The 26966-nt window shown below is 45.4% G+C and overlaps 1 protein-coding gene across 3 annotated transcripts in view; it reads left to right on the forward strand.

The window, feature by feature from the left end:
* The window catches only part of LOC135206054 (transmembrane protein 39A-like), a 387090-nt gene that overhangs the window by 116256 nt on the left and 243868 nt on the right, over window positions 1–26966 (forward strand). For all 3 annotated transcript variants that reach the window (XR_010312668.1, XM_064237257.1, XM_064237246.1), the window contains exons 2-3: window positions 1165–1258; window positions 1452–1656. Coding sequence is in view for 2 of the 3 variants with exons in the window: in XM_064237257.1 (XP_064093327.1) it covers window positions 1182–1258; window positions 1452–1656 (282 nt within the window). In the remaining variant the exon portion in view is untranslated. The remainder of the gene's footprint in view (window positions 1–1164; window positions 1259–1451; window positions 1657–26966) is intronic.

Consider the following 26966-nt stretch of genomic DNA (forward strand, 5'->3'; position numbering starts at 1 on the left):
TGGTAGTCGGTGAGTTGGCCATTCCACGCGGTGTTTTACCCTTTACACATTTTTATCTTAATTCACTCCACATTGCACTTGAACCATGTTGCTGTTCCTGGTTCCTAAGCACTCACTCCGCAAACACAGTTACGAGCAGCAGACGACTACACTTTTTATGAGTTGCAAAGCTTTATTCTCTTAATTGTTTACTTTACTCATTATTTAGTTTAACTTTACTTCAAAATGTTTATTTAATTTATGTCTATTATCTCTTTTTTGCAACCAAATTAACCCCGAAAAATTACAGATATGTCTGAAGTACGAGCAGAAAGGAAAATATATCCCAGATTGTAACCTATTTAACCCTTCCATCTTTAAGACCTTAATCCATCTTTGGTTTCAGGACTTCTCTAAACTGCACTCTCCAGGTAAAATGACCGAAAACCTGAGATTTTGGTATGATACATTCAGTCTCTCACACACCTTTTTCATTTGGCTCAACTATAGCATCAGCGATAGTTGATATTGTACTGCCAGATATCTTTGAATAATTGAATCATTATGCTAACCTTGGATCCTTGTAAATGGCCTGTACTAGCAGCACTAGCTATGATACTTTACCTCAGTCAGATTGTTACATTTGTTGTGATAACTTAGGTACCATGTCACATTTGTCATTATGGACTTCAGTTCTTTTATACCTTGATTAAGTCACACCCAGTTAGATTAAAAAAAATGTTTTGCCAGGAAATCACCTCTTCATCAATAAGGCTTTGCAACAAATTTTCATATGATAAAATGGTTGCTCTTTGCATGAGTAAAGTGTTTCAAAGCAGTTTTTGTATTTTATAAGCACAAATGACTGTTTTGTGGTGAGTTCTTGACCCTTTGACCCTTGTTGTCAAACTATGTTCAATTGCCAAAATTGATAAGTTGCTAGGTGAAAGTAAGAGCCTTGCTGGTTGCCTTTGTTAGATCCAGTACATGAACTTGGGCCATCAACATCATATGTTCAACCATCCATCTTATGAACAGCTTCACAAATTGGGCTCCACTCTTTCTTACCACTGATTTTTACTCAATACTAGTGGTCAATGTGCAGAGTGTATTGAAAAGAAAAGCGTAATATGTATGGTGTTTTGTCCGTAAAATGGAAAATTATCTAAGTTGTTCTATTTTCAGTAATTGCTGTTTAAGATATGGCAGGAGGAAGGCGTAATGCATCCCGTGCTCCACCCCCAAAGCCTGTAGCACTTGTGGATCATGAGTTGAAAAGGTAATTTACATTTTTTTGCAGAGGTTGTGTAATTCACTGATATACATAAACTAGGACTTTGGTATTATTTAGCATCTTTCCAAATCGGACATGACACATTTCTGTTGAATTTTAATGAAACTCATATCCTCAGAAAGATTTTGTTAGATTGTTCCTTATGGATATTTTTTTATTCACCGTTGTTGCTTCACAGGCTAGGTCATAGTGCTGATGATGGTCCACCACTTATGTCCATTACACCACCAAAACACATGACCATTCCAGACATTCCACGAATCTCTGAGTTGGGCTTTGAAGTTTGCATGCTGGTTTTTAGCCTAATGTCTCTCGCACTACAATATTTAAACATATACCGAACTGTGTTTTGGCTTCCACACTCTCACACCAAGTATGCCATGGTAAGGTCAGATGTTTAATCTTTTTGTTTTGTTCTGGTATAGTTACAGGTTATGGGAATAGTTTTAACTTGGCCATGTAAAAATACAAACAGTTGTGTGCACGTGCAAAATAAATTTTAATTTGGACTGCTGAGATATATTAAGGGGACTTAAACACCTGGAATTCATTACTGGATTCTTATAAAAAATATTTCATATGTATATGAAAGTTTGTCATTTCTGAAATAGTATGGATTGCTCCATGTTCTATAATATTTCATGTGAATGAATTTGAAAATTTATTATTATAATAAACCTTACTAGCTATTATCATAATGAAGTGGTAGAGAGAGAGAGAAAAAAAAAACAGGTATATACCTGGTTGGGTTGGTAGGGTGTCCATTTTCTACCATCTCAAATGCAGCTACTTCAAGTAATTTTATGGTTTTCCATTCGTTCTTTGCTCTGCCAGCACTGTGAGAGGTTCTCTTCTCAAAGCAGTATAGGTTGAAGGAATTTCACACAGGATTTATCTGTTTTTGAAGTATTAGTAGTTACTGTTTCATCATCCAAGAGTTCATTAAGGACTTGTTGAGCAAAAGATTGCTTGGTAGATTCCCATTTAAGTATGATGGCCATGCCTACTGAGGATTGTATTGACCATACTGTGATTCAGAACATAGATATAAGGAATGTGAAGGTTGGGATATTGAGAAAATGAATGCTTTGGTTAAACTTAAGAAGATATTAAATCAAGACATCAAGAGAATATATACATTTAAAGAAAGTAAGAATACTAATGTGAGTATAGATGAGGATATTTTCATTTGGGATCCTATACCAGTGAACCTGCTTCCATCCTCATCCTCCCTGATCATGTTTCTTCTGTTTCTACCAGTCAAGCTCTGTCAGCCAAGAATGGATCATGCCATTGTTTACATCCTTCCTTGCTTCCTTCCTGTTTGACTACTTTAGGAGGACCTGAGAAGTCCTACTGTAGCATGAAATACTAGTTGATGGACTGTCATTGGCACGCTAAGGAGAGAATGAAATCCAGTCATAAGGTTTGGTTCCATGAGGGTGAACCTTATAAAATCTTTGTAACTTATTTGGAGTCATTTTATTGTGCAGCTTATCCTCATTTCTGCCTTGGTGACAAAGAGCTAAGCAGGAAGCTCCTAAGGTTAATGCCCGGCATGGTCACTGAACCAAGAGTAGGGCTTGATGATAAAGTTTATTATAGAAATGCTGTAACACCTAGCAGAATGTCTTGAAGCTCAGGATGAAGTTACGGCAAGAGGAACTTGGAGTTGTAGCACTTGGCAACCATTAAGGTTTGTATACTGACAGGGTTATGGCAATTCAGCAGCCTCGGCTTCCTACAGTTCAAACCTTTCCTCAAAAACCCCAGACAGCTTTAGCTAGATCATCTTCAGTCTGATGTACCTCAGTCTATTTTTCATCCTGTAGGACCCCTTACGCTTGGAAGGAGGCAGCATAACTAGAGTCATAGGCTAGGTTGGTATAGGGAATGCCACAGACGTCTCAACCTCTGCCAGTGTTTGGTGCCAGATGTCCTCATGTAGTTAGATGTCCTTAAGCTCCTAGAACCATCTCTGCCCCTCCTTTTACTAATTCTAGCCAAGGAGTAATCCCAAAAGATTGTCTTATTCTGTTCCAGACTCTTAACTCCAGATCTGAGAGTATTGGGTCAAGTAGGATAACCAGGCTCTGATGAAGAATAAATCCAAGCCCACACAAATAAACTCTCTCCATGACAACTTTGAATGAGAGGTTTTCAGTGTGAATGATGGGGCTACATCAAAGATTGCAAGTACCAAGGAGGTTGTCACAGGATTACCTGGAAGAAGCTTCTTGGTACTTGCAATCTTTGATGTAGCCCCGTCAACTTGTATCTAAGGTCTCAAGCACTTCAAATGACTCCTCCTCTGATGATTAGGAATCTGAAGTGATTCTACAAGCCCTTTGCTGGATGAAAGTAGCCCATATTGACTGTGTACTGTGTACGGTTGCTCTGTCACCTTCTTTGGGGTTCCAAACGGAATACTTGATGCCTTGATAGACTTCGGAGTAGAGGTCAACCTTCTGTTAGAGTGTAGTTCAGGATTTGGAGCTGGAGATGGTGCTGTCACCTCTGGACTTAAAATGTTTGGACAAATTAGATGTAAAACACTGGGCACAAATTTACTGACTCCCACACTTCTTTGGTTAACATTTCATTCTGCTAAAGTTCTACTGGGAGCAGTGTGCAAGCAGGGAGTGCTTGAATATGAAATTTTCATAATAAAACTAATATTGTAAGTTGGGTATTTAACCCTGGATAGGTTATAGGTTTCGCTATTTTGATACCCCTTTAAAGGTGTGTGGGGTTGAGCTCGACCCGAGCGCCCAGAAAAATTTGTGAAAATTCAAAAACTGTAGCTATGCTGTATATTTTAATTTCTAAATTCAATTTCTCCATTGCTGAACACTACTGAGAAGATAAATCATACCCATCTACATATTAAATATTTATTAAAAATATATTTAAAAAATAAGTACTATATACAAAAAAATAATTTCATACATTCAACTTCCCTGTCAGATATATACTACTTAGCTATAGACTCTGTCGTCCCCGACAGAAATTCAAATTTCATGGCACACACTACAGGTAGGTCAGGTGATCTACCTGCCTGCCGCTGGGTGGCAGGAATAGGAACCATTACCATTCTTGAGCCAGATTTTCTCTGTCGCCGGTACGGGTAACATCGTTTGCTAGTTCCTCCTGACTTTGACTTTCGAATTTCATTACGCCATTGATCTTTTGGACTGCTGTTTGGTGACGTAGTGGATCTTTGGTTTGGCATACGCTATTGTAGACTGTTTTTTGGATTTTGGATTTGGAATTTTCTCATAATGTCTGACGTTTCGATTTCGTTCAGAGTGTGTGTGAATGAGAGTTGTTATGTGAGGCTACCGAAGGCTTCGGTAGATCCTCACACCACTTGTAAGAATTGTAGAGGGAATGTATGCTCACAATTGAATACATGTGATGAATGCAAGGATTTGAATGAGGAGGAATGGAAGATGCTTGATTCCTACTTGAGAAAGTTGGAAAGGGATAGGGCTAGAAAAGCCTCTTCCAAGAGTGCGAGTAGGTCGGTCTCTAACGAGCCATTTAGCGGACGATTGCCTATCTCTAACCCAATTGTTTCCTCCCATGCAGCTTTACCTTCACAATTATCGGATTCGGCAAGTTCAGCATCTGAAATTGCGAGTCTGAAAGCTTCGCTTCTGGAAATGGAGCGTAAACTAAAGGAACTAGAAGGTAAGTGCAGTGAAAGTGTTCCCAGTGAAGTGGAGGGTGCGTCTGATCGGCTCTGTCTCACTCCCAGGCCTAGACCTCTTAAAAGCTCCCAAGCCCAGAGGAGAAGAAATGTCGAAAGCCGCAGGAAGGTTTCAGAGAATCCCCACCGGTCAGGCGTCCCCTTGGCAGATTCTGTAGTTGCGTCCCAGACTGCCAAGGACAGTCGTTGGAAAGACGTCCTGAAACAGTGTTTTTCTTCATCTGATTCGTCGTCGAAGAAAGGATGGAGTTCAGATAGATTATCGAGATCTTCGAAGAGATCGTGGAAGTCTCCAGCATTTTATTCTAGCCCTGAAGAATTTCCGGAAGAATATCCTCCGGAAAAGAGGAGGAAGGAGGTTTATTCGGAAGCTCCTTCTCCTTCATCGGAGATTGAAAAAGAGGACGTAGCTATGAAGATTTTGGAGAATATGCAAAAGCTAATTTCTTCATTAGTAGGAGTGCTTAAGAAGGATCCTCCTAGAAGGAAGGATAAATTCCTTCCAATTAAAAGATCCCGTCCTTTGGAACTCTCTGAGAGCTCGGACGAGGCTCCTGCCAGGAGCTTGGCGCCAGTCAGACGTCAGGCTCCTGTCAGGCGCAAAACGCCGTCAAGGCGAGAGGATTTATATAAATATCGAGAAGAGCCTGAATCTCCTACTAGAAGGAAAGCGCCTGAGGCGTCTGGATCGAGGCGTAAACCGTCTGAAACTTTGGAAGTCAGACGTAAGGCGCCCCAAACTCCTGAAATCAGACGCAAAGCGTGGGAAACTCCTGGAATGGGAAGAAAAACGCTTAGGACTCCTGAAATGAGACGCAAAGTGTCTGAGGCGCCTGAATCAAAACTCAAGGCTCCTGAAATGAGGCACGAAGCGTCTGAAGCGCCTGAAGTGAGGCGCAAAGAACCTGAAGCGCCTGAAATGAGGCGCAAAGCGCCTGGAGCGCCAGAAGCGTCTGAAATGAGGCGCAAAGCGCCTGGAGCGCCTGAAGCGCCTGAAACTAGGCGCAAAGCGCATGGAGAGCCTGAAGCGCCTGAAAGGAGGCACAAAGCGCCATGAGAGCCTGAAGCGCCTGAAAGGAGGCGCAAAGCACCTGGAGAGCCTGAAGTGCCTGAATCGAGGCGCAAAGCGCCTAGAGCGCCTGAAATGAGGCACAAAGCGCCTGGAGAGCCTGAAGCGCCTGAAGCCAGGCGTAAAGCGCCTGAAGAGCCTGATCTTAGGCGTAAAGAGCCTAAACCTACTAGCAAGCGTCGAGCGCCTGACATCCATCATATGACAAGCAGGCGCAAAGACTTATACGAACTAGAAGGACCAAGCTTCAGGCGCTATGATTCGGAAACATTATCGGAGTTTGAAGCGGACTTGGAGGCTCCTCTTTGGGATTTTTCTCAAGGTCAGTTTTCTCCTGACAGGGTCTCTAGACGTCGCACAGGCGGCCGTAGCCCCTGTCAGGAAGGGCTTGATTCTGAGAGAAGCAAGAGAAATGTCTCTCGCTGATAGGGACGAGAGTTGTCGCACACCCGGCCATCGTCCTTGTCAGGAGGGCCTTAGTGTAAAAGGACAACATCGGCCTTCGCCTGGCAGGGACTCAAGACGTCGCACAGGCGGCCGTAGCCCTTGTCAGGTTGCAGTCGGTGTTGCTACGAGCCCTTCACCTTCCCGAGAGAGGAGTCCTCCTCCTCCAGTTGCGCACTCATCTCCGAATAAAACTCAGCAAGAATTAGAAGATGTCTCGGACTCTGAAGAAATAGGGGGCAGGTCTACAGACTATAAGACATTGACAGCCCTCTTATTAAAAGAATTTGGAGAGTCCCTGAGTCCTGCTGCCCCTCCTTCTCCTCGGTCTTTATTTTCAAGTACGAAGACTGCAAAGTCTTCCTCCTTTTTGAAGATGCAACCGACCATCTCAATGAAGAGGGCTTTGCAGTCTTTCGGAAATTGGCTTAAAACCAAGGAGGAGGCGGGAAAGACTGTGTTTACCTGTCCCCCTTCCAGGCTATCGGGAAGGAGAGGGATTTGGTACAGCACAGGAGAATCTACGGGACTTGCTCTTCCCTCATCTGCTGAAGCGGACTTCTCGACCTTGGTGGATTCGGCGAGGAGACACGCACTTCCATCGGCCAAAACAAGCTGGACAATGTCCGAAATGGACCATATCCTCAAGGGAATATTCCATGTCTTGGAAGTTTTTAACTTCCTAGACTGGTCCCTTGTGGCTTTGGCCAAGAAGACGCAAGACCCTCAGTTTTTAGAGCCAGAAGTCTTGCATAGCGTTCTGGCCTGTATGGATAAGGCGGTGCAGGATGGATCGGCTGAAGTGGCATCCCTTTTCGGGGCAGGAGTATTGAAGAAGAGGTCTGTCTATGGTTCTTTTCTAACCAAGGCAGTCTCTCCAGGACAGAGGGCTTCTCTTTTATATGCCCCTCTGTCTAAACAATTGTTTCCTTCTCAGTTAGTGAGGGATATTTCCCACACGCTTACTGAAAAGGCAACACAAGATTTGCTGGTACAATCTGCTAAGAAGCCTAGACCAGCTGCTCCTGTCGCGAAGAGGGAACCAAGAACTGCCCAACAGCCCTTTCGAGGTAGAACTTCTAGCCGAGCCCCAAGGAAGAGAGGAGGGGAGAAAAGAGGAAGATCTTCTATCAGAGTCCCGAGAAAGAATCCTAAATGAGGTTCCAGTCCTCCAAGCACCAGTAGGGGCCAGGCTTCTGAGATTTTCAGAAGCATGGGCTTCAAGGAAAGCGGATTCTTGGTCCCTACAAGTTCTCAAGAAAGGATACCTCATCCCCTTCAGGAACAGACCTCCATTGACGACGACACCGAGGGAGCTGTCAGCGAGATACAAAGACCCTGTAAAAAGAGATGCCCTTCTCGGGTTGGTACAGCAGATGTTGGAGAAGGAGGCCATTGAGAGAGTACAGGATCCGCACTCTCAGGGCTTTTACAATCGCCTCTTTTTGGTGCCAAAAGCCTCGGGAGGGTGGAGGCCGGTCCTGGACGTGAGTGCATTGAACCGCTTCGTGGAGAAGACGAAGTTCTCCATGGAGACACCCAATTCGGTCCTCTCTGCTCTCCGTCCAGGAGATTGGATGGTCTCCCTCGACCTTCAAGATGCTTACTTTCACGTCCCCCTGCATCATTCGTCGAAGAAATATCTTCGGTTCATGGTGCAGGGAAGGATTTATCAGTTCAGGGCTTTGTGAGGATATCGCTTTACTTAGACGACTGGCTTATAAGAGCACAGTCAAAACAACAGTGTTTGGAGGACTTGGAGATAACTCTGCAATTAGTCAGATCTCTCGGATTGCTCGTGAACCTCGGGAAATCTCACACGATCCCCAGCCAGACCATTGTCTATCTGGGGATTCGGATGGATTCTCGGGTTTTCAACATATCCATCCCAAGAAAGGATTACGAAAGGGGTGGAAAAGATCTCGGTCTTCCTAGAGAAAGAACGAAGCTCAGCGAGGGAATGGCTCAGTCTTCTGGGCACCCTTTCGTCGCTAGAGCAGTTCGTTTCTCTGGGGAGGCTGAATATGAGACCCTTGCAGTTCCATTTAAGAAGAAATTGGAACAGGAAGAAGGGAGATCTTATGGATACCTTTCCCATAGAGGAGAGCATCAAACACCACTTGCGATGGTGGTTAGAACCGCTAGGAAGGAATGAAGGAGTGTCCTTGTCTCTTCAGAACCCTCGCCTAGTGTTGTTCTCCGACGCGTCGGACACGGGATGGGGAGCAACACTAGGGACGAAGGAGGTGTCAGGCATCTGGACGGAAGAACAGAAGACCTGGCACATAAACGCAAAAGAACTCATAGCCGTACACTTGGCATTGAGGCATTTCGAGAACGAAGTCAGAGGCGTGGTGGTCCAGGTCAACTCGGACAACACCACGGCTCTGGCATATATCAGAAAACAAGGGGGGACACACACTTTCTCCCTTTACGAGCTGGCAAGGGATCTGTTGATCTGGACGGAGGAAAGAGGGATACGGCTCCTGACGAGGTTCGTTCAAGGAGGGAGAAACAAGAGCGGACAGATTAAGCAGAAAGAACCAGGTCCTTCCAACAGAATGGACCCTTCATTCACAAGTCTGCCAGCAACTATGGTCTCTGGGGGAAGCCTCAAGTAGACCTATTTGCAATGTTCCTCTCCAGAAGGATGGAAAACTTTTGCTTGTTGGGGGACGATCCCAGAGCCCTGTCGATAGATGCCATGCTCATGAACTGGACGGGCATAGACGCGTATGTGTTTCCCCCATTCAAGATGCTTGGGGAAGTAATGAGAAAGTTCGTGTCCTCGGAAGGAATGAGGATGACATTGATCGCTCCTTATTGGCCTGCAAGAGAATGGTTCACAGAGGTACAGGAATGGATAGTGGACTTCCCCAGATCTCCTCCCGAAAGGACAGATCTGCTCAAACAACCCCACTTCGAGAGGTACCACAAAAAACATCCACGCTCTCGCCCTGACTGCCTTTCGACTATCGAAAGACTGGTCAGAGCGAGAGGCTTTTCTCGCAAAGCTGCAAAAGCAATTGCTAGAGCAAGAAGGTCCTCAACCATGCGGATATACCAATCGAAGTGGGAAGTTTTCCGTAGATGGTGCAAGGCGAAGAAGCTGCCCTCCTGTGACCGAAATTGCTGATTTTTTTTTGTATTTACGAGAAGAATCTCAGCTAGCAGTGTCAACCATTAAAGGTTATAGAAGCATGTTGTCTGCTGTGTTCAGGAATAGGGGCCTGAACATAGAGAATGACAAAGATCTTCATGACTTAATTAGATCATTTGAGACGACAAAATCAAGAACTTCTCTCACCCCTAGTTGGAACCTAGATGTGGTTCTCAGATATCTAATGTCAGAGAGATTCGAACCTCCCGATAAAGCGTCTTTCAGAGACATAACAAGAACATGTATTTTCCTAATAGCTCTCGCTACTGCGAAAAGAGTGAGTGAGTTGCAAGCTCTAGACTCGAGAGTGGGTTTTAAGGGGAACTCGGCTGTATTGTCTTTCAGGCCTTTGTTTTTAGCTAAAAACGAAAATCCCTCGAGACCTTGGCCTAGGACTTTTGAAGTGAAAGGGCTTTCTCAATTAGTGGGAAATGAGGTGGAAAGAACATTATGCCTTGTGAGAGCTTTGAAGTTTTACTTGCAGAAGAAGAAGCAGATGCTGGGCTGCAATCAAAGCCTCTGGTGTGCTGTTAAAGACCCGAGAAGAGCAATGTCAAAAAATGCTTTAGCTTTTTTTGTTAGAAATGTTATAACTGAGGCTCACATGAGTTGTGATAGTGAGGCATATAAGACATTAAGGGTTAAAGCACACAAGGTACGTGCAGTTGCTACATCGCTATCGTTCAACAAGAACATGTCGATGAAGAACATCTTAGCAGCCACGTATTAGAGGTGTAACTCAGTGTTTGCCTCACATTACTTGAAAGATGTGAGGGTAACATACGAGAAATGTTTCTCTCTGGGACCTTATGTATCAGCGGATACAGTGCTGGGGAAAGGAGAGAAGACTGATCCTTAAATTTGTTTTTTGTCCTTATATTTTATATAGTGTGATCTTAAAATAATTTGGTGTTGAGTTTTTAGGTTGTTTGAAAGGTGTTTGGGGATAACGCCTTTCAATCGTAAATACTAATCCACGGTTAGGATCGGGTGATCGGGATCAGTGTTGTACTCCTTTGTATGCCAATAGGCATAGGTATATTGTCATGTAAGTGGATAGGACCCCAGTGACAATTGCCATCAGGTTCTGTTGAGTAAGTGGATAAGACCCCATTGACAGTCCTTTCAAGAGTTCTCAACCATAGGGCACACCCTCGCTGAAGCTTTTGAGGCTAAGCAGACTTCTAAGCACAAGCTATGAAATCTTCCGCCTAAACAGGTAGGAACCAGGGTATTGTTAATTAACTTTTATTACCTACAACATATGTTGTTTACCTGTCCGGTCAGTAACTAGCTGTCTCTTACCCTCCGCCAAAGGTGCCAATCAGCTAAGTATATATCTGACAGGGAAGTTGAATGTGTGAAAATGATATTGTTATTGTACAATAAAGTTTCATACAAACTTACCTGGCAGATATATACGATTGTATGGCCCACCCAGCCTCCCCTCAGGAGACAGGTGGAAGAGAAAATCTGGCTCAAGAATGGTAATGGTTCCTATTCCTACCACCCAGCGGCAGGCGGGTAGATCACCTGACCTACCTGTAGTGTGTGCCGCGAAATTTGAATTTCTGTTGGGGACGACGGAGTCTATAGCTAAGTATATATCTGCCAGGTAAGTATGTATGAAACTTTATTGTACAATAACAATATCATTTTACAAATATATACAAAAAATACAAAATATGCTATATACACATAAAAATTGAGGGATTCCTTCCTAAAACTACTATTTACAATATGTGACTGCTAGAAAAGGTGTCGGACCCATAGAGGTCAAAATCTGAAAAGAGAAAAAAAGGGTAAGTTTTTTGGCCCCTGCCAAAATAGTGAAAATTTCACAAATTTTTTTTCGGTACATAAATGAGAAAGGAAGTGGCTAATTTTTTATAGAATAAACTTATAATATCCTAGAATGGAATTATGTAAAAAGATCTGCGCACTCTCTCTCTCTCTCTCTCTCTCTCTCTCTCTCTCTCTCTCTCTCTCTCTCTCTCTCTCTCTCTCTCTCTCTCTCTCAAACAATAATTTACAAAAATATTTACAAAAACTACAGAATATCTATATACACAAAAATTGAGGGAATCTTTCCTAAAACTGCTACAGTAGTACCTCAGGATATGAAATTAATCTGTTCCGAAGTGGCCTTTGTAACCTGATTTTTTCGTATCTTGAACCACATTTTACATGTTAATTGCCTAATTCATTCCAAGCCCCACAAAACCACCCCAGTAAATTTTATAATAAAGCTAAATTGACCAATAAACAATGAAATACAACAATTTGGACCATTCAATACCTAACTTAAACTACATATATACTACTAATATGTACTACATACCTGTAAATAAAGTGTATTAGTGTACATGGTACAAGAAATACTGTACGTACATACGTATGTAGTAAAATGTGGAACCTTACCTTTTGAGTGAGGCGATCTCTGAAAGTGGCGACAGAGGTGGACAAATGGCAGAAAACATGAACACTTAACTTTACGAAACACATTAAAAAATGGCAGAAAACATTAACACTAAACTTTACAAAACACATTAGCAAATGGCAGAAAACATTAACACTTCTTGATTATCTCCATCTTTGTTCTCCATAGAAAGCATCCTCTTCTTTCCGTGAACTTCAGCAACATTCTTGGGACCCATGGCTAATAACATAAGTAATTAAGTTCACTCACAACACAGTAAAGTAACTTACAGTACAACGAAAGCGAAATCACTAATACGAATTTACATTAACAAACGAAATATGTATATGTGAATGAATGAATTCCAGTGTTTACAATAACGCTGCCGCAAAAATTGGTCAAGGAACGCCTTTACACTGAGGCATGACCATTGGAGAGAAGTATCTTATGGCGGTGACTAGTATCAGTAACCAATGGGAGAGCGGGAGGATGGTGGCGAGTCTACTCAGTTGGCGGCATGCAGGTTTTAAAATTGTTCTCGGTGGCGGGCGAATCTCGGGACTTTACAGTAACACCCTTTTGTAACCTGAATTATTTTCGTATGCAGGGGCAAAAAATCTTTGTATTTGCTTTCGTAACTTGAATTTTTCGTAAGTTGGGACTTTCATATGTTGAGGTTCCATTGTATTTACAATATGTGACTACTAGAAAAGGTTTTGGACCCATAGAGATCAAAATCTGAAAAGAGAAAAAAAAAGGGTAAGTTTTTTTGCCAAAAATTTTTTCAAAATTTCACGTATATTTTTTGGTATCTAAATGAAATAGGAAGTGGCTAATATTTGTATAGAATAAACTTATATTATCCTAGAACAGAATTATGTAAAAAGATCTGCACTAAGATGTCATTTACTGTCATATGAGAAATGTTATTCTCTCTCTCTCCTCTCTCTCTCTCTCTCTCTCTTGTCTCTCTCCCATCTCTCTCTCTCTCTCTCTCTCCTCTCTCTACAGTGTATTGACATAAGCTGATGTAATCTGTCACCAGAAAAGGCACAGACCCACTACTTCCCACCCCCTCTCTCCCTTCTTGTCTCGTAATCATTTCAAGGTTATCTTCTTCGCCTCCAACCCTTCGTTACACAAACTTGAGCTTTTTGCCATAGAGGTGTATGCAACCTCTAAATTATCATCAACATCACTTTCTAATTCCATTAGGAGTAAGTTGATGACATCCATCTCCTAGAGAATACTGCCTGCTGGCCATTGTTGATGAGAAATGAAAAAAGAAATAAATAAAAAGCAAAAACTGAGAAATTGGCATGTGAAGGAAATTGGACCAGATGGCAATATAAGGCATCTCAGCTACAACCAATGGCATGCATAATGTACACACACCATCTTACCTACAGTTTCCAACAATACAAAACTATATGTGTCAACAGTGTTAGACAGGAAATGACTACTTGATAACTTTGCCTTTGTGTCCCACACATGTTCAAACCAAACAAATACTCAGAAAAGGGGGAAAGACAAAGACAAGGCAAACGCAGGTTCTGACATGATTGTAGTTTGTGTTCTGTTGGCCTCTTGCAGGTTGATCACATCCAGATTTGAGATAGAAGATGATTTATGGGGAAAAAAAAAGGGATTTTGATGAAGGAAAAATCTATTTCTGGGGGAGGACCTGTGTCGCCCGGTGAAAAATCCCTGTAGCTCATTTTTCAAGTATAAATAAACTCTAGATATACCAGAGAAAAAGCTAGCATGTTATGCTGAAGTTACTACCCTCAGCGCAAGCATCCCGAAGGGTGTCGGTATAAGTATAGGGGCGATGTGGAAACCACAACTCACAGGACCTCTGCCACTTAGAAGATTCCCTCTCCAAAATCCTCCTTCACGGTGGGAGCTGTCACAACGAACCCCACCACAATCTCCTCTCGCTACTACTACTAATACCCACGCGCTCCTTTCATTCCTGTACTAGAGATTGTGTGTGCTACACGCGTTTTCGCTTCTCCAGGATTATCTCTCTCTCTCTCAGTGAAAATGGCTACATCGCAACTTCCTTCTACACCAAAGTTGAGTACCCCAATTTGTGTTTTTGTACATGAACTTCCCTGCCAGATATATACTTAGCTTCGGTCTCTGACGTCACGACAGAAAATTCAAAACTCGCGGCACATGCTACAGGTAGGTCAGGTGATCTACCTTACCCGCCGCTGGGTGGCGGATGTAAGAACCAGTCCCCCTTTCTTGTCAGATTATTTTCTGTCGCCGGCTGGACAACACCTGTTGTTCAGTCCTTACGATAGTTAAATTCTTTCTCGTTGCCGACGATTTGGATTTTGGTGAAGTACCCTTTGTTTGTTGGCTTGGTATATGCTTTTTGGATTGTTATTTGGATTTTTCTTTTGGATTTCTCTTAGAATTAATAATCATGGATGATTCTGAAGTTAAGAAACCTAGTTTATTTAGGGTTTGTTCAGTGAAGGAATGTAAAGTAAGGCTTCCTAAAGCTGCATTAGATCCTCACTCTGTATGTACGTCTTGTAGAGGGAATGAATGCTCTTTTATTAACCCTTGCAAAGAGTGTGAGAATTTGGATGAGCATGGTTGGAAGGCTCTTTCTTCTTATGTGAGAAAGTTAGAGAAGGATAGGGTGCACAAGGCTTCTTCAAGGAGCTCTAGTAGATCGAGGGTGAGTGAAGTTGACGCTGAGAATCCTGTAGTAGAAGTAGTTCCTTCTCCGGTTTCAGCCCCTGCGCCCAGCTTTGAACCCGAAGATTCGTTTTCGGAAGTTGCTTCCGGGAGAGCCTCGATCAGGAGTAAGGAGAGCCTCGCTCGCTCTCGACAAGGTAATAGTGATGATAGTGCAAGTGATCAAGTGCAGTGGAGGGTGCGTCGGGCTCTGACCGGCTCACTAACGCTTCCAGGCCTAGACCTCTTCCAGACTCCCAGACCCAGTGGAGGAGGAAAGTCAAAAGCCACAGGAAGGTTAGGGAGAACCCCCACCGGTCAGGCGTCCCCTCGGCAGATCCTGTTGCTCGTTCCCAGGCTGCCTTGGATCGAGCCAAGAAGGAGTTTTTGCGCCAGTGCTTCTCGTCTTCTTCTTCGCCTTCTCCTCAGCGTAGATGGAGCGCCTCGGAGTCGTCTCGCCCTCTCAAGAGGCCCTGTAAAGCTCCTTGCGCCCTTCCTTCCAGCCCCGAATCCTTCGCGGAAGAACCAGAAGTGGAACGCAAGAGAGCCAAGATTTCGTCTGTTTACGCTTCTCCTGTTTGGTCTCGGACTTCGTCTCCTGTAGAGGAGTTTAAGAGGTCTCCTGCGCGTATCCTGGCAGGTCTGCAGGCGCAGATTGCGGCTTTAGCGGAGTCTATTGCCGGGACTTCTCATCGTCGGAAGGACGCCTCTCTTCCGGTGAAGAAGTCTAAGAACGTTCCTTCTGCTAGATCTCCTCCGGCTAGAGAAGTTTTTGAGCCTCGTAGCAGGAAGTCAGAAGTGCAGGCTGAAGTTCGGGATCAATCTCCGAGTAGGCTCTCCTCTCTCCCCAGCAAGAGTTGTGAGCATGTCAGGCGTAAGGAGCTGGACAGGCTCTCTCCTCAGGATTTCCGCTCCTCTTCAGTTAGGCGTCAAGAGCTTGACAGACGTCAAGAGCCTCGTTTTCGTCAGGAGCGAAGGAAGAGTTCTTCGCCTGGTGGCCACTCTCCTTTTGACGGACGCTCGGAGCCTAGTAGGCGCCAAGAGCCTTGTAGGTGCCAATGGAAGCATTCTTCTCCGTTGGATCACTCCCGATTGGATAGGCGCTCAGAGCCTTGTAAGCGCCGCGCTTCTGACAGGGAATCCTCTGTGGATGTTTTTTCTCCCCATGGCAGGCGTCAAGAACCTGGTAGGGGTTTTGAGCCTGATAGGCACCAAGAGCCTGGCAGGCGTATTGAGGATGTCAGGCGCCTAGAGCCTAGCAGGCGCAGAGAGCCTGATAGGCGCTCTCCCGTATCCAGACGCTCTTCTGTGGATATAGACTTTGTTTCCGACAGGCGAGCTTCCACTAGTAGGCGCTCTCCTAGTAGGCGCTCCCCAAGTAGGCGCTCTCCTAGTAGGCGCTCTCCTAGTAGGCGCTCCCCAAGTAGGCGCTCCCCAAGTAGGCGCTCTCCTAGGAGGCGCTCTCCTAGGAGGCGCTCTCCAAGTAGGCGCTCTCCTGGTAGGCGCTCTCCAAGTAGGCGCTCTCCTGGTAGGAGTTCTCCTAGTAGGCGCTCTCTTTGTAGGCGCTCTCCATGTAAGCGCTCTCCCAGTGGATTTTCTCCCAGTAGGCCGCGTCGACCTAAGGAGGCGCCTCTAGGAGGCGCTCTCCAAGTAAGGCGCTCTCCTGGTAGGCCTCTCCAAGTAGGCGCTCCCTCCTGTCAAGGAGTTCTCCTAGGGCGCTCTCTTTCACCGTAGGCGCTCTCCATGTAAGCGCTCTCCCAGTGGTTTTCTCCCAGTTAGGCGCTCGCCTAGTAGGCCGCTCTCCGAACAGGCGCTCTCAATGATTAGCTCTCCTCCGGGCAGTAGAACTTCTAAACATCATTCTTCGGAAAGAATTTCTTTGGGGATTCTGAGGAAGATTTGCCCAAGGATGCTTCGGTTTCTTCATACAAGAGACTGACCGACCTCCTCTTGCAAGATTTTGGGGAGTCTCTTTCGGCCGTTGCTCCTCCGTCTCCTCCGTCCTTATTTTCTACGACCAATACGGCTAAGAAGTCTTCAGTCGTTAAGATGAAGCCGACAGTGTCGATGAAGAAGGCTCTTAAGAACTTTGACGACTGATTGGTATCAAAAGAAGAGAAAGGCAAGACCGTTTTTTCTTTTCCCCCGTCCAAACTGACGGGTAAGATGGGATTTTGGTACGAGTCAGGAGAGCCCTTGGGTCTGACTCTTCCCTCTTCAGCAGACTCGGACTTCTCTTCATTGGTTGATTCCGCACGTCGCTCGGCGCTTAATTCTGCGAAGACGACGTGGGGTATGAGCGAGTTGGATCACCTTCTGAAGGGAATGTTCCGAGTCTTAGAAGTTTTTAACTTTCTTGACTGGACCCTTGGAGTCTTGGCTAAGAGGACTCAAGAGCAAGACACTCTTTCACCTGAAGGCCTTCACGCAGTTCTGTCTTGTATGGACAAGGCAGTGAGAGACGGATCCGGGGAGATTGCTTCACTTTTTGGTGCAGGAGTAGTAAAGAAGAGGGCCGTTTTCTGCTCTTTTCTTACCAAGGCTGTTTCTCACGCACAGAGAGCTTCCTTGTTGTATTCCCAACTTTCTCCGCAACTCTTCCCGAAGAAGATAATTAATGACATCTCCAGCTTGTTGTCAGCAAAAGCGACGCAGGATATGCTGGCTCGCTCTGCTAGAATCCCGAAACCTTTGTTCCAACAGAAGACGAAGAAGGAGACTCAGAGTAGGCAAGAACCCTTTCGAGGAGGCCCTTCGTCTCGCTCTTCTTCCTCCAGAGGTTCGAGACCACCTAGAAGAGAAAGGACCTTCTCTCGGTCTATTAGGGCCAAGAAGTAGCTCGTGTGTCCTCCAGACAACTGTGGGTGCCAGACTTCTGAACTTTGCAGATGTCTGGGTCACGAATGGGGGCGGACAACTGGTCCCTCGCTATCATCAAGAGGGGATACCTCATTCCCTTTATCTCGAGACCACCTTTGACCACCACTCCAAGGGAACTGGTGGCCAAATACAAAGACCCACTAATGAATCAATGCCCTCGCTCTAACGCAGTAGAGCTGATGTTAGAGAAAGAGGCAATAGAGATGGTTCAGGACCCTCTTTCCGCGGGTTTCTACAACCGTCTGTTCCTAGTTCCCAAGAACTCAGGAGGATGTAGGCCGGTTCTGGACGTAAGCGCCCTGAATGTCTTTGTGAAGAAGAGGAAGTTCGCTATGGAGACGACTTCATCAGTCTTAGCAGCTCTTCGTCCCGGGGACTGGATGGTGTCACTGGACCTTCAGGACGCTTACTTCCATGTGCCGATCCATCCTTCTTCTCGCAAATTTCTCAGATTCATGTGGGGAGGGAACGTTTTTCAGTTCAGGGCCCTATGCTTCGGCCTTTCCACGGCCCCCCAAGTATTCACAGGGCTAATGAAGAACGTTGCTCAGTGGCTTCATCTCGAGGGAGTGAGGATTTCCCTCTACTTGGACGATTGGCTTATCAGGGCCAAATCCAAGGAGAAATGTCTGGAGGACTTACGTTTGACGTTGAATCTAGCAGCTTCTCTGGGTTTGCTAGTGAATTTCGAGAAGTCACAGCTAATCCCCAGTCAAGAGCGTATCTATCTGGGGATTCTTGAATGGCATTCTCAGGTTTTTCGGGCGTATCCTTCCCCAGAGAGGATAACCCAGAGGTTCGGAGAAGGTAGCAATCTTTCTAGAGAAAGATGTATGCACAGCGGGGAGAGTGGATGAGTCTGTTGGGGACACTCTCCTCGCTGGAGCAATTCGTTTCTCTGGGGAGGTTGCACCTCAGACCCCTACAGTTCTTCCTGACGAGGAACTGGAATCGAAGATCTCAAGGTCTGGACTTTGCGTTCAAGATTTCGCAAGAGATAAAGGAGGATCTACGTTGGTGGCTAGACCCTCTACTGTTCAAGGAAGGCCTTTCCTTGCAGGTTCGGAACCCCAGCCTAGTGTTATATGCAGACGCTTCGGACATAGGTTGGGGAGCTACTCTCGGGTCGAGAGAAGTGTCAGGCACCTGGATGGGGGATCAGGTGTCCTGGCACATCAACAAGAAAGAGCTAACAGCGTTTTGGTTAGCTCTCAAAACCTTCGAACCCCTCGTAAAGGGAAAATCAGTTCAGATCAACTCGGACAACACCACAGCCCTGGCTTACATTCGGAAACGGGGGGACTCACTCTTTCTCCCTGTACGAGACAGCGAGATCGCTCCTCCTGTGGTCAGAGGAAAGGAAGATAAGTCTTCTCACCTGGTTCGTACAGGGAGAAAGAAATGTCAGAGCGGATCTGCTAAGCAGAAGGAATCAAGTCCTTCCCTCAGAGTGGACTCTGCACTTGGACGTATGCCAGGAGCTGTGGAGGACGTGGGGCAGGCCCCATCTCGATCTCTTTGCCGACCCCTCCAGGAAATGCGAGGATAGATCTATACTGCTCCCCTATTGCGGACCCAAGAGCAGTGGCAATAGATGTATTCCTGATGGATTGGAAAAACCTGGATCTTTACGCGTTCCCACCTTTCAAGATTCTAGGGGAAACGTTAAGGAAGTTCGCAGCTTCAGAGGGAGCAAGGATGACTTTGATAGCTCTGTTCTGGCCCACCCACGACTGGTTCACAGAGGTACTGGAATGGCTGGTGGATGTTCCAAGATCCCTACCACTAAGAGTCGATCTGCTCAAACAGCCCCACTTCGACAGGTTTCACAAAAACCTCCCCGCTCTCAGTCTGACTGGATTCAGACTATCAAGAGTCTCGTCAGAGCTAAGGGCTTTTCGGCAAAGTCTGCAAGGGCTATTGCCAATGCACGTAGACCTTCCACATCTAGAGTCTACCAGTCGAAGTGGGATGTTTTTCGACGTTGGTGCAGGACTCCTAAAGTTTCCTCCTCCAGTACCTCTGTGACTCAGATAGCAGATTTCCTTATCTTCCTGAGGGAAAAATGAGGGTTAGTAGTCTCCACCATCAAGGGTTACAGGAGCATGCTTTCCTCAGTTTTTCGTCATAGAGGATTAAACATATCTGAAGACAAGGACCTCCATGATTTAATCAAATCTTTTGAGACGGTTAAAAGAACCTCCTCCTTAGTTCCTAGCTGGAATCTAGATGTCGTGCTGCTCTTCCTGAGGTCCTCAAGGTTCAAACCTCCCCATACAGCTTCGTTCAGAGACCTTTCGATGAAAAGACTTTTTCTCTGTGCGTTAGCTTCAGCGAAGAGGGTCAGCGAGCTGCAGGCTCTAGAAGGTGAGGTAGGTTTCCAAGGAGGCTCCGCGGTTTGCTCTTTTCTTCCGGCTTTCTTAGCCAAAAATGAAAACCCTTCTTCACCGTGGCCCAGGAGCTTCGAAATTAAAAGCTTATCCTCCTTAGTTGGGACAGAAGAGGAGAGATCTCTTTGCCCGGTGAGAAGCCTGAAATTTTATCTTCAGAGAAAGAGAAGACTTGCTGCTAATGAGAGCAATCTCTGGTGCTCTGTAAGGGACCCCAGTAGGCCCTTATCTAAAAATGCCCTCTCATTCTTTATCAGGAAGGTTATTAGAGAAGCCCACACTTCATGCAATCAGCAACAGTTTAGTCTTCTGAAAGTCAAGGCGCACGAAGTAAGGGCCATCGTGACGTCTTTGGCTTTCAAGAAGAATATGTCACTGCAAAACCTCATGAAGGCCACGTTTTGGAGGTGTGAATCAGTCTTCTCCAATCACTACCTAAAAGACGTATCGATTACGTATGAAAAGTGTTTTGGGCTAGGCCCTTACGTATCGGCGGATTCAGTGCTGGGGCAGGGAGCTGAAACACATCCTTTTTAATCTTTTTCCCTGTTAGTTTTAATTTTGAGTTTTTGGTTGTACGAAGCAGGTTGCAGGAGGCAGCTCCTTCTTTCGTATGCTAATATTATAGTTGGTTAGGTGATCGGTTATGCTTGAGGCTCCTTGCAATTGGTAGTGATAGGCTCTGGCATGTAAGCGGGTTGATCCCCATTGACCAGACCCTGCTTGGATTCTGCCAAGTAAGTGGACTCAGTTCCCATTGGTAGACCCAAAGAGTTCTTCAGCCATAGGTCACGCCCTCGCTGAGACTCTTTAGGCAACGCAGACTAATAGACAGTAACTATGAAGTCTTCTGCCTAAATCAGGTAAGAACCAGAGGTTTATATTTTTTATTCCTTTAACATGTGTTGTCCCCACTTTCTAGGTGAGTATGTGTCTCTTTTCCTCCACCAAGGGTGTCAATCAGCTAAGTATATATATGGCAAGGAAGTTCATGTACAAAAATGATATTGTTAGTATACAATAAAGTTTTGTACATACTTACCTGGCAGATATATACGATTGATGGCCTGCCCAGCCTCCCCTCAGGAGACAGGTGGAAGAAAATAATCTGAGAAAGGGGGACTGGTTCTTTTTTTACATCCGCCACCCAGCGTCGGGTAAGGTAGATCACCTGACCTACCTGTAGCGTGTGCCGCGAGTTTTGAATTTTCTGTCGTGACGTCAGAGACCTAAGCTAAGTATATATCTGCCAGGTAAGTATGTACAAAACTTTATTGTATACTAACAATATCATTTTCATAACTTGTATAGTTGGAATGCTTTACTAGTTGCCTCGGCCCCTCAGAATAAGGAGCCTTGCTCCTCGGCTGGTCCCCCGCTTCTCTACCCACCTCAGTGGAGTACGCCTCACCACACCCCATCCATGGGGTACCACGTGACTCACTCACCGTAGAGCATGAGTGGGGATCAGCTGAGATGAGAGAGCGAACGAGTACGCTCTCACTCGATGGGTAGTGGCAAGTCGTGCTCTCTCCCGGCTACTAACGGTTGGCCCCCGGACGTGCCGGACGGAGTACTTGCCACGTACCTAGTATTTTTCATGCGTGATCCTCTTCGTTGTTATTTCTTCTGCTTATGACAAGCTAGGGTTAGCCTACAAAAGATTTTAAATGCCATAGATTAGGGTTTAGTCCAGAATCAGGAACCTTACCTTAATCTGAAGTGTAGGCTACCTCTATTGGAAGGAGGAGGCGGGGTGATCACGGAGGAAAGTTACATATGATGTCCATTATTGATTTATATTATTAACAATAGGATAGAAACTAAATCGTGTATGAATTTCACTTCGTTTCATTTCTACTATTATTGTCGTTGGTTCATGTGGAAGGTTCCCGGGGCTGGCAGGAGTCGATAGAGCTCTTCCCTCCTTTACCTTTCTACTACCTGTACGACCTACCTTGGTAGGCGTTCAAGACCTTCGGGTCATACCCAGTTAGTTTCCCGGAGCCGACGGAATGGTATTAGTTTACCATTCAAAAATTTTTTACTTTAGAATTTATCTTCCCGGCACCGACGGGATAATATAGATCTCAGTTAATCACGACAATAATAATAATGAATGACCATAGGTTACTATTATTTGTAGTCTTGCTGTAGTAAATTATGCATCCACCTGGAATTTGAGTAGCTTAAAATAAGCTTACTTTAAGAACCTGGAGCCTCCGGTAATTCCAATAGGATACTCATGTATCAATTTCAATTACAGGTAGTACGATGCCAGATGACAGCTTGTGCTGCAGTTCTCCAGCAAGCTTGCGGGCATGAGGTCTGCAGATCCCATGCCCCCTGTGCAGTCCAGGTGGACGATATGGTTGTTTGGCACCCGGACGGGTGCGAGATCTGCTACAGGCTGGTCTCTAAAATAACAGTAGAATCGGTAGGTATTCCTTTTTATAGTCTAATAATTATTTTCAAATATGTTTTGAAGAAGAATTTGGTGAAATTTATTAAATTAAATAATTTTAGTCAATCCTAATGGAAACACTCTCTTTCAGACCCCTCAGGCCATCAAGAGTTCCTCTATGTCGACTCTCAAGATCTGGGTCGGCCGGTTTGCCAGAAACGTCAAGGCCAAGAAACCCTACATCCTGGCGGAAGAGATGTGCAGTCTCATCTATCCTAACACCAAGATGTCGGCAGCGGTAGCCAAGGAAGTGGCGGAGCCCATCATAGCCAGGATAAGGGAGGACACCCAGATCTTACCGGAGGACCTTGAGGGACTGGGGGAGGCGGTTCTGGATGATGTAGCAGCCATCAACTTGGACCTGGAGCCGATGGTTCTTGGCGCCACGGAACAAGGTAGGGGGGTAAGTGAGGCAGGAGGTGCCCGGTCTAGAATACCTATTCCTAGTCCGTCACCGTCTAACTCTTCCCAAACTTCCTTCCAAGGGTTTACTGGGAAGAACATGGCTGGGGACAGGCCATGCTCAGTAACCCCAAAATTAAAACACTTTAAGAAGGCTTTACCAAAGCCTAGTAAGCCTTCTAAGCTGCCCAAACCATCCAAGTCTTCGTTGGCTTCTAAGCCATTGAAAGACTGTTGTTGCTACTCCCTCTCACCACGGGTGGAGAGCAAGGAGCTCGAAGGCTAAGACCCCGGAAGCACCCTTTGATCCGGTAGCCTTATCGAGCCAATTGATGGAGCAAATGGGCAGCATAGTCCAGTCTCAGATTGGATCTTTAGCCGATCGTCTGCAGTCTGTGGGTACCCTGGCCCAAAGACTGCAAAATCAGGAGACCCTGATGGAAAATCTCTTGCGATCCGGACTGCCTCAGCAACAGCAGTACGTGATTCCGGACGCCTCTAAACTCCCGGCGTTCGTTAAAAGTAATCCCTGGCGGTTGGCCTTACATGCCCCATTCGTGGATGGCATGTTGACTCTTGAGGGATGTGGCACCTGGCCGGTAGATGATTTTGAATTCTATCCGGCGGGACTTCAATTCCCCTTCCCGGGTTTTGCGCGCTTAACTGAAGAAGCGCTGGTAAGGCTAGATAAGGTTCCTAAAGAAACCGTAATCTACCCTAAAGAGCAAGCACAGTCCGCCTGGGTTCGGACTTTGAATGAATGGGAGTGCGTCAACACCATGCTGACACCTCACAAAAGTTCCTACACGATGTTTGTGGTGGAGGGACAAACACCAACGCCTTGCACCACTAAGGTAGTGGATCTTGCTCTACAAGCGGCGGTTGAAGACAAACTGATGCCGCAGTTACGCGAAACGGATCTAACTTCTCTTCTGTTCCCGGGGGATCACGATTGCTGGATCGATGCTCCAGCAACGTTTACAACAGGGAAGTTGAACACTGACTGTGCTTCTACACAGTTCAGTGAACGTCTACCTAGGCTTCCAGACTCCTTAATAAAACTGGAATTTGAAGCTCGTATGCGGCTGAGTAGGTCCATCAACTCAGCCACAATGGCAGAAATGTCTTCTCTAGTATACGAAGAGGAGCCATTGTTCAAAGTGTTAACAAAGTCGTTGCTTCATACGCTACAGTGTGACGCATACGACTTTGCGGTAGCCAGACGGAAATGCCGAAAACACGTTTTGTCCGAAGCCTCCATTAGGCATGAACCTAATAAGCTTATTAAAGCATCAATTTGGGGTCCTGACCTATTCCCAGAGGATATGGTAAACAGTGTACTCAGCGAAGCCGCAAGAGTGAATCAGAGCCTCAAGGTCCGGTGGGGCCTGATTCCTAAACGCAAATTTGAGCCATCCGGGAACCAATCCAGAGGCAGGAAAAGACCGAGGAATTTCCAATCATTCTAAGGTCCACAAGCTCAACAGGTAGCCCAGACAATGCCAGTACCACAGGTGAGTCAGCCTTCAACATCAAAGGCGCAACCCCAACAACAATACATGTGGGTCACCCCACCGCCTCATCAACAAGTGGCTACTACCTCGTTTACGCCATCCCCAGCGTTTAACCCTACCTATGAAACACAAGGCGTGTTCCATGGGTATAATAGACTTGCTAGAGGTAGTAGGGCAAGAGGAGCCTTTCGCAACAGAGGCAGCGGAAGAGCTTTCACAAGAGGCAGAGGATTTCGGGGAACCCGGGGGAGCAGACCTGCTGCAAACCAGTGAGAATCCTCAGGTAGGGGGAAGGCTGTACCTCTTTCGAAACCGTTGGATATTCAGCAAATGGGCGTACAGCATAGTAATTTCCAAGGGTCTGGGATGGAGTTGGATAGAAGGGCCCCCTCCACCAACCAGTTTTCATCAAACTCCAATGGAAGAACTAGTTCTGTATACAAAAGATCTTTTACAAAAGAATGCAATAAAAGAGGTAAGATATTTGAAATTTCAAGGTCGCTTGTTCAGCGTTCCAAAGAAAGACTCAGACAAGCGAAGGGTAATTTTAGATGTCTCATCTGAATACATACATTCAATGCGACAAGTTCCATATGCTGACCGTCTCACAGGTGCGGACCTTACTTCCCCGTGTGGCCGTCACCACCTCTATAGATCTTACAGATGCTTACTATCACGTTCCGATAGCAAGGCAATTTCGTCCGTTCCTAGGATTCAAGCTAGGCAACCAAGCATATGCATTCAAAGTAATGCCATTCGGACTCAATATAGCACCTAGGATATTTACGAAACTGGCGGAAACAGTAATCCAAGAGTTGAGAACTCGAGGAATACAAATAATAGCTTATCTAGACGACTGGCTTATCTGGGCAAACAGTGTAGAAAATTGCCTCAAGGCAACAAAAGTAATAAAATTTCTACAACATATAGGCTTCCAAATCAACTTCAAGAAGTCACGCCTAATTCCAGCAACATGTTTCCAGTGGTTAGGGTTACAGTGGAACCTAAACACACACAAACTGTCTATTCCAGTAAAAAAGAGGAAAGAAATAGCAAGGAATACAAAAAGTTTTCTCAAGGACAAACTAACATCCAGGAGAAAACAGGAAAGAATCCTAGGTGCTCTCCAGTTTGCCTCAGTAACAGACATATTACTGAAGGCCAGACTGAAAGATATAAATCGAGTATGGCGGTCCAAAGCAAACAAAAAGTATCGAGACAAAATGGCTCGAATTCCACCAATTTTGAGGAAAAGACTTCAGCCATGGACAAAAGTCAAGAATTTAGCAAAATCCATTCCATTAAAGTTTCCACCACCAGCACTGGTCATACATACAGATGCCTCTCTAACTGGCTGGGGAGGGTACTCCCAGTACAAAAAAGTCCAGGGATTATGGTCGACAACGTTCCGCCAACTACATATCAATGTCTTAGAGGCCATGGCAGTATTCTTGACTCTAAAGAAGCTTGTCCCAGCAAGGAAGCAACATATCAAATTAGTGCTGGACAACGAAGTTATACATAGTCCATTGTATAAACAGAGGAGGTTCCAAATCGAATCACGTAAACCATGTAATGATAGCTATATTCTCCATGGCAACAATGAACCGTTGGCATCTGTCAGCTGTTCACCTGGCGGGAATACGGAATGTAGTAGCAGACGCACTCTCGAGGACAACTCCGCTGGAGTCGGAGTGGTCACTGGACTTGAAATCGTTCAAATGGATTTCACAGCAGGTTCCGGGTCTCCAAATAGACCTGTTTGCCACAGAGTCCAATCACAAACTAAAATGTTATGTAACTGACCAGATGTCTTGCAGGATGGACACTATGCTCCACCTTTGGGACAATCTACACGTAGATGCCTTCCCTCCGTTCGGCCTCATTCAAAAGGTACTGACGAAGCTAAGAGGGTGCAAGAATATGGAGATGACCCTAATTGCTCTGTTTTGGCCTGAGAGACCTTAGTTCCCGGATCTCTTGGAATTGCTGTCCGAACCTCCGATCCTCCTGCCACAAAGGAAGGATCTTCTCAAACAGCCTTATTTTCATCACTACCACAAGAACCTTCCCGTGCACAACCTAGCTACATGGAGACTGTGCAGCGAGCAGCCCGAGATTCCAGTCTTTCGAAAGGAGTGGCTTGACAACTTTGTATGTGCCTGAGGAAGTCAACAGGTAAGGCTGGCGATGTACCGTACATGGTGCAGGAGACAAGGGCATAATATTTCTCACCCCTACAATAGCAAAGGTGGCGGATTTGCTCTTTTCCCCCAGAAAATCCAAGTCTCTCTCTTACTCTACTATCACAGGCTACAGATCCATGTTAGCTTGCACCTTAAGGTTTCATTTACCAGAGATTTCTAATAGAGTCCTTATGATCTTCTCAGATCTTTTAAGATCGAACGCCCGATCGTTCCACTTCGGGCCCCTCCGTGGGATTTAGTGGATTTTCTAAATTTATTAAGCTTGCAAGCCTTTGAACCTCTGGAGAATTTGTCCTTACGAGAGCTTATGAAGAAAATTTTATATTGCAATACAC

Source organism: Macrobrachium nipponense, chromosome 11 (genome assembly GCF_015104395.2).
Source record: "Macrobrachium nipponense isolate FS-2020 chromosome 11, ASM1510439v2, whole genome shotgun sequence".
Lineage (NCBI taxonomy): Eukaryota > Metazoa > Arthropoda > Malacostraca > Decapoda > Palaemonidae > Macrobrachium > Macrobrachium nipponense.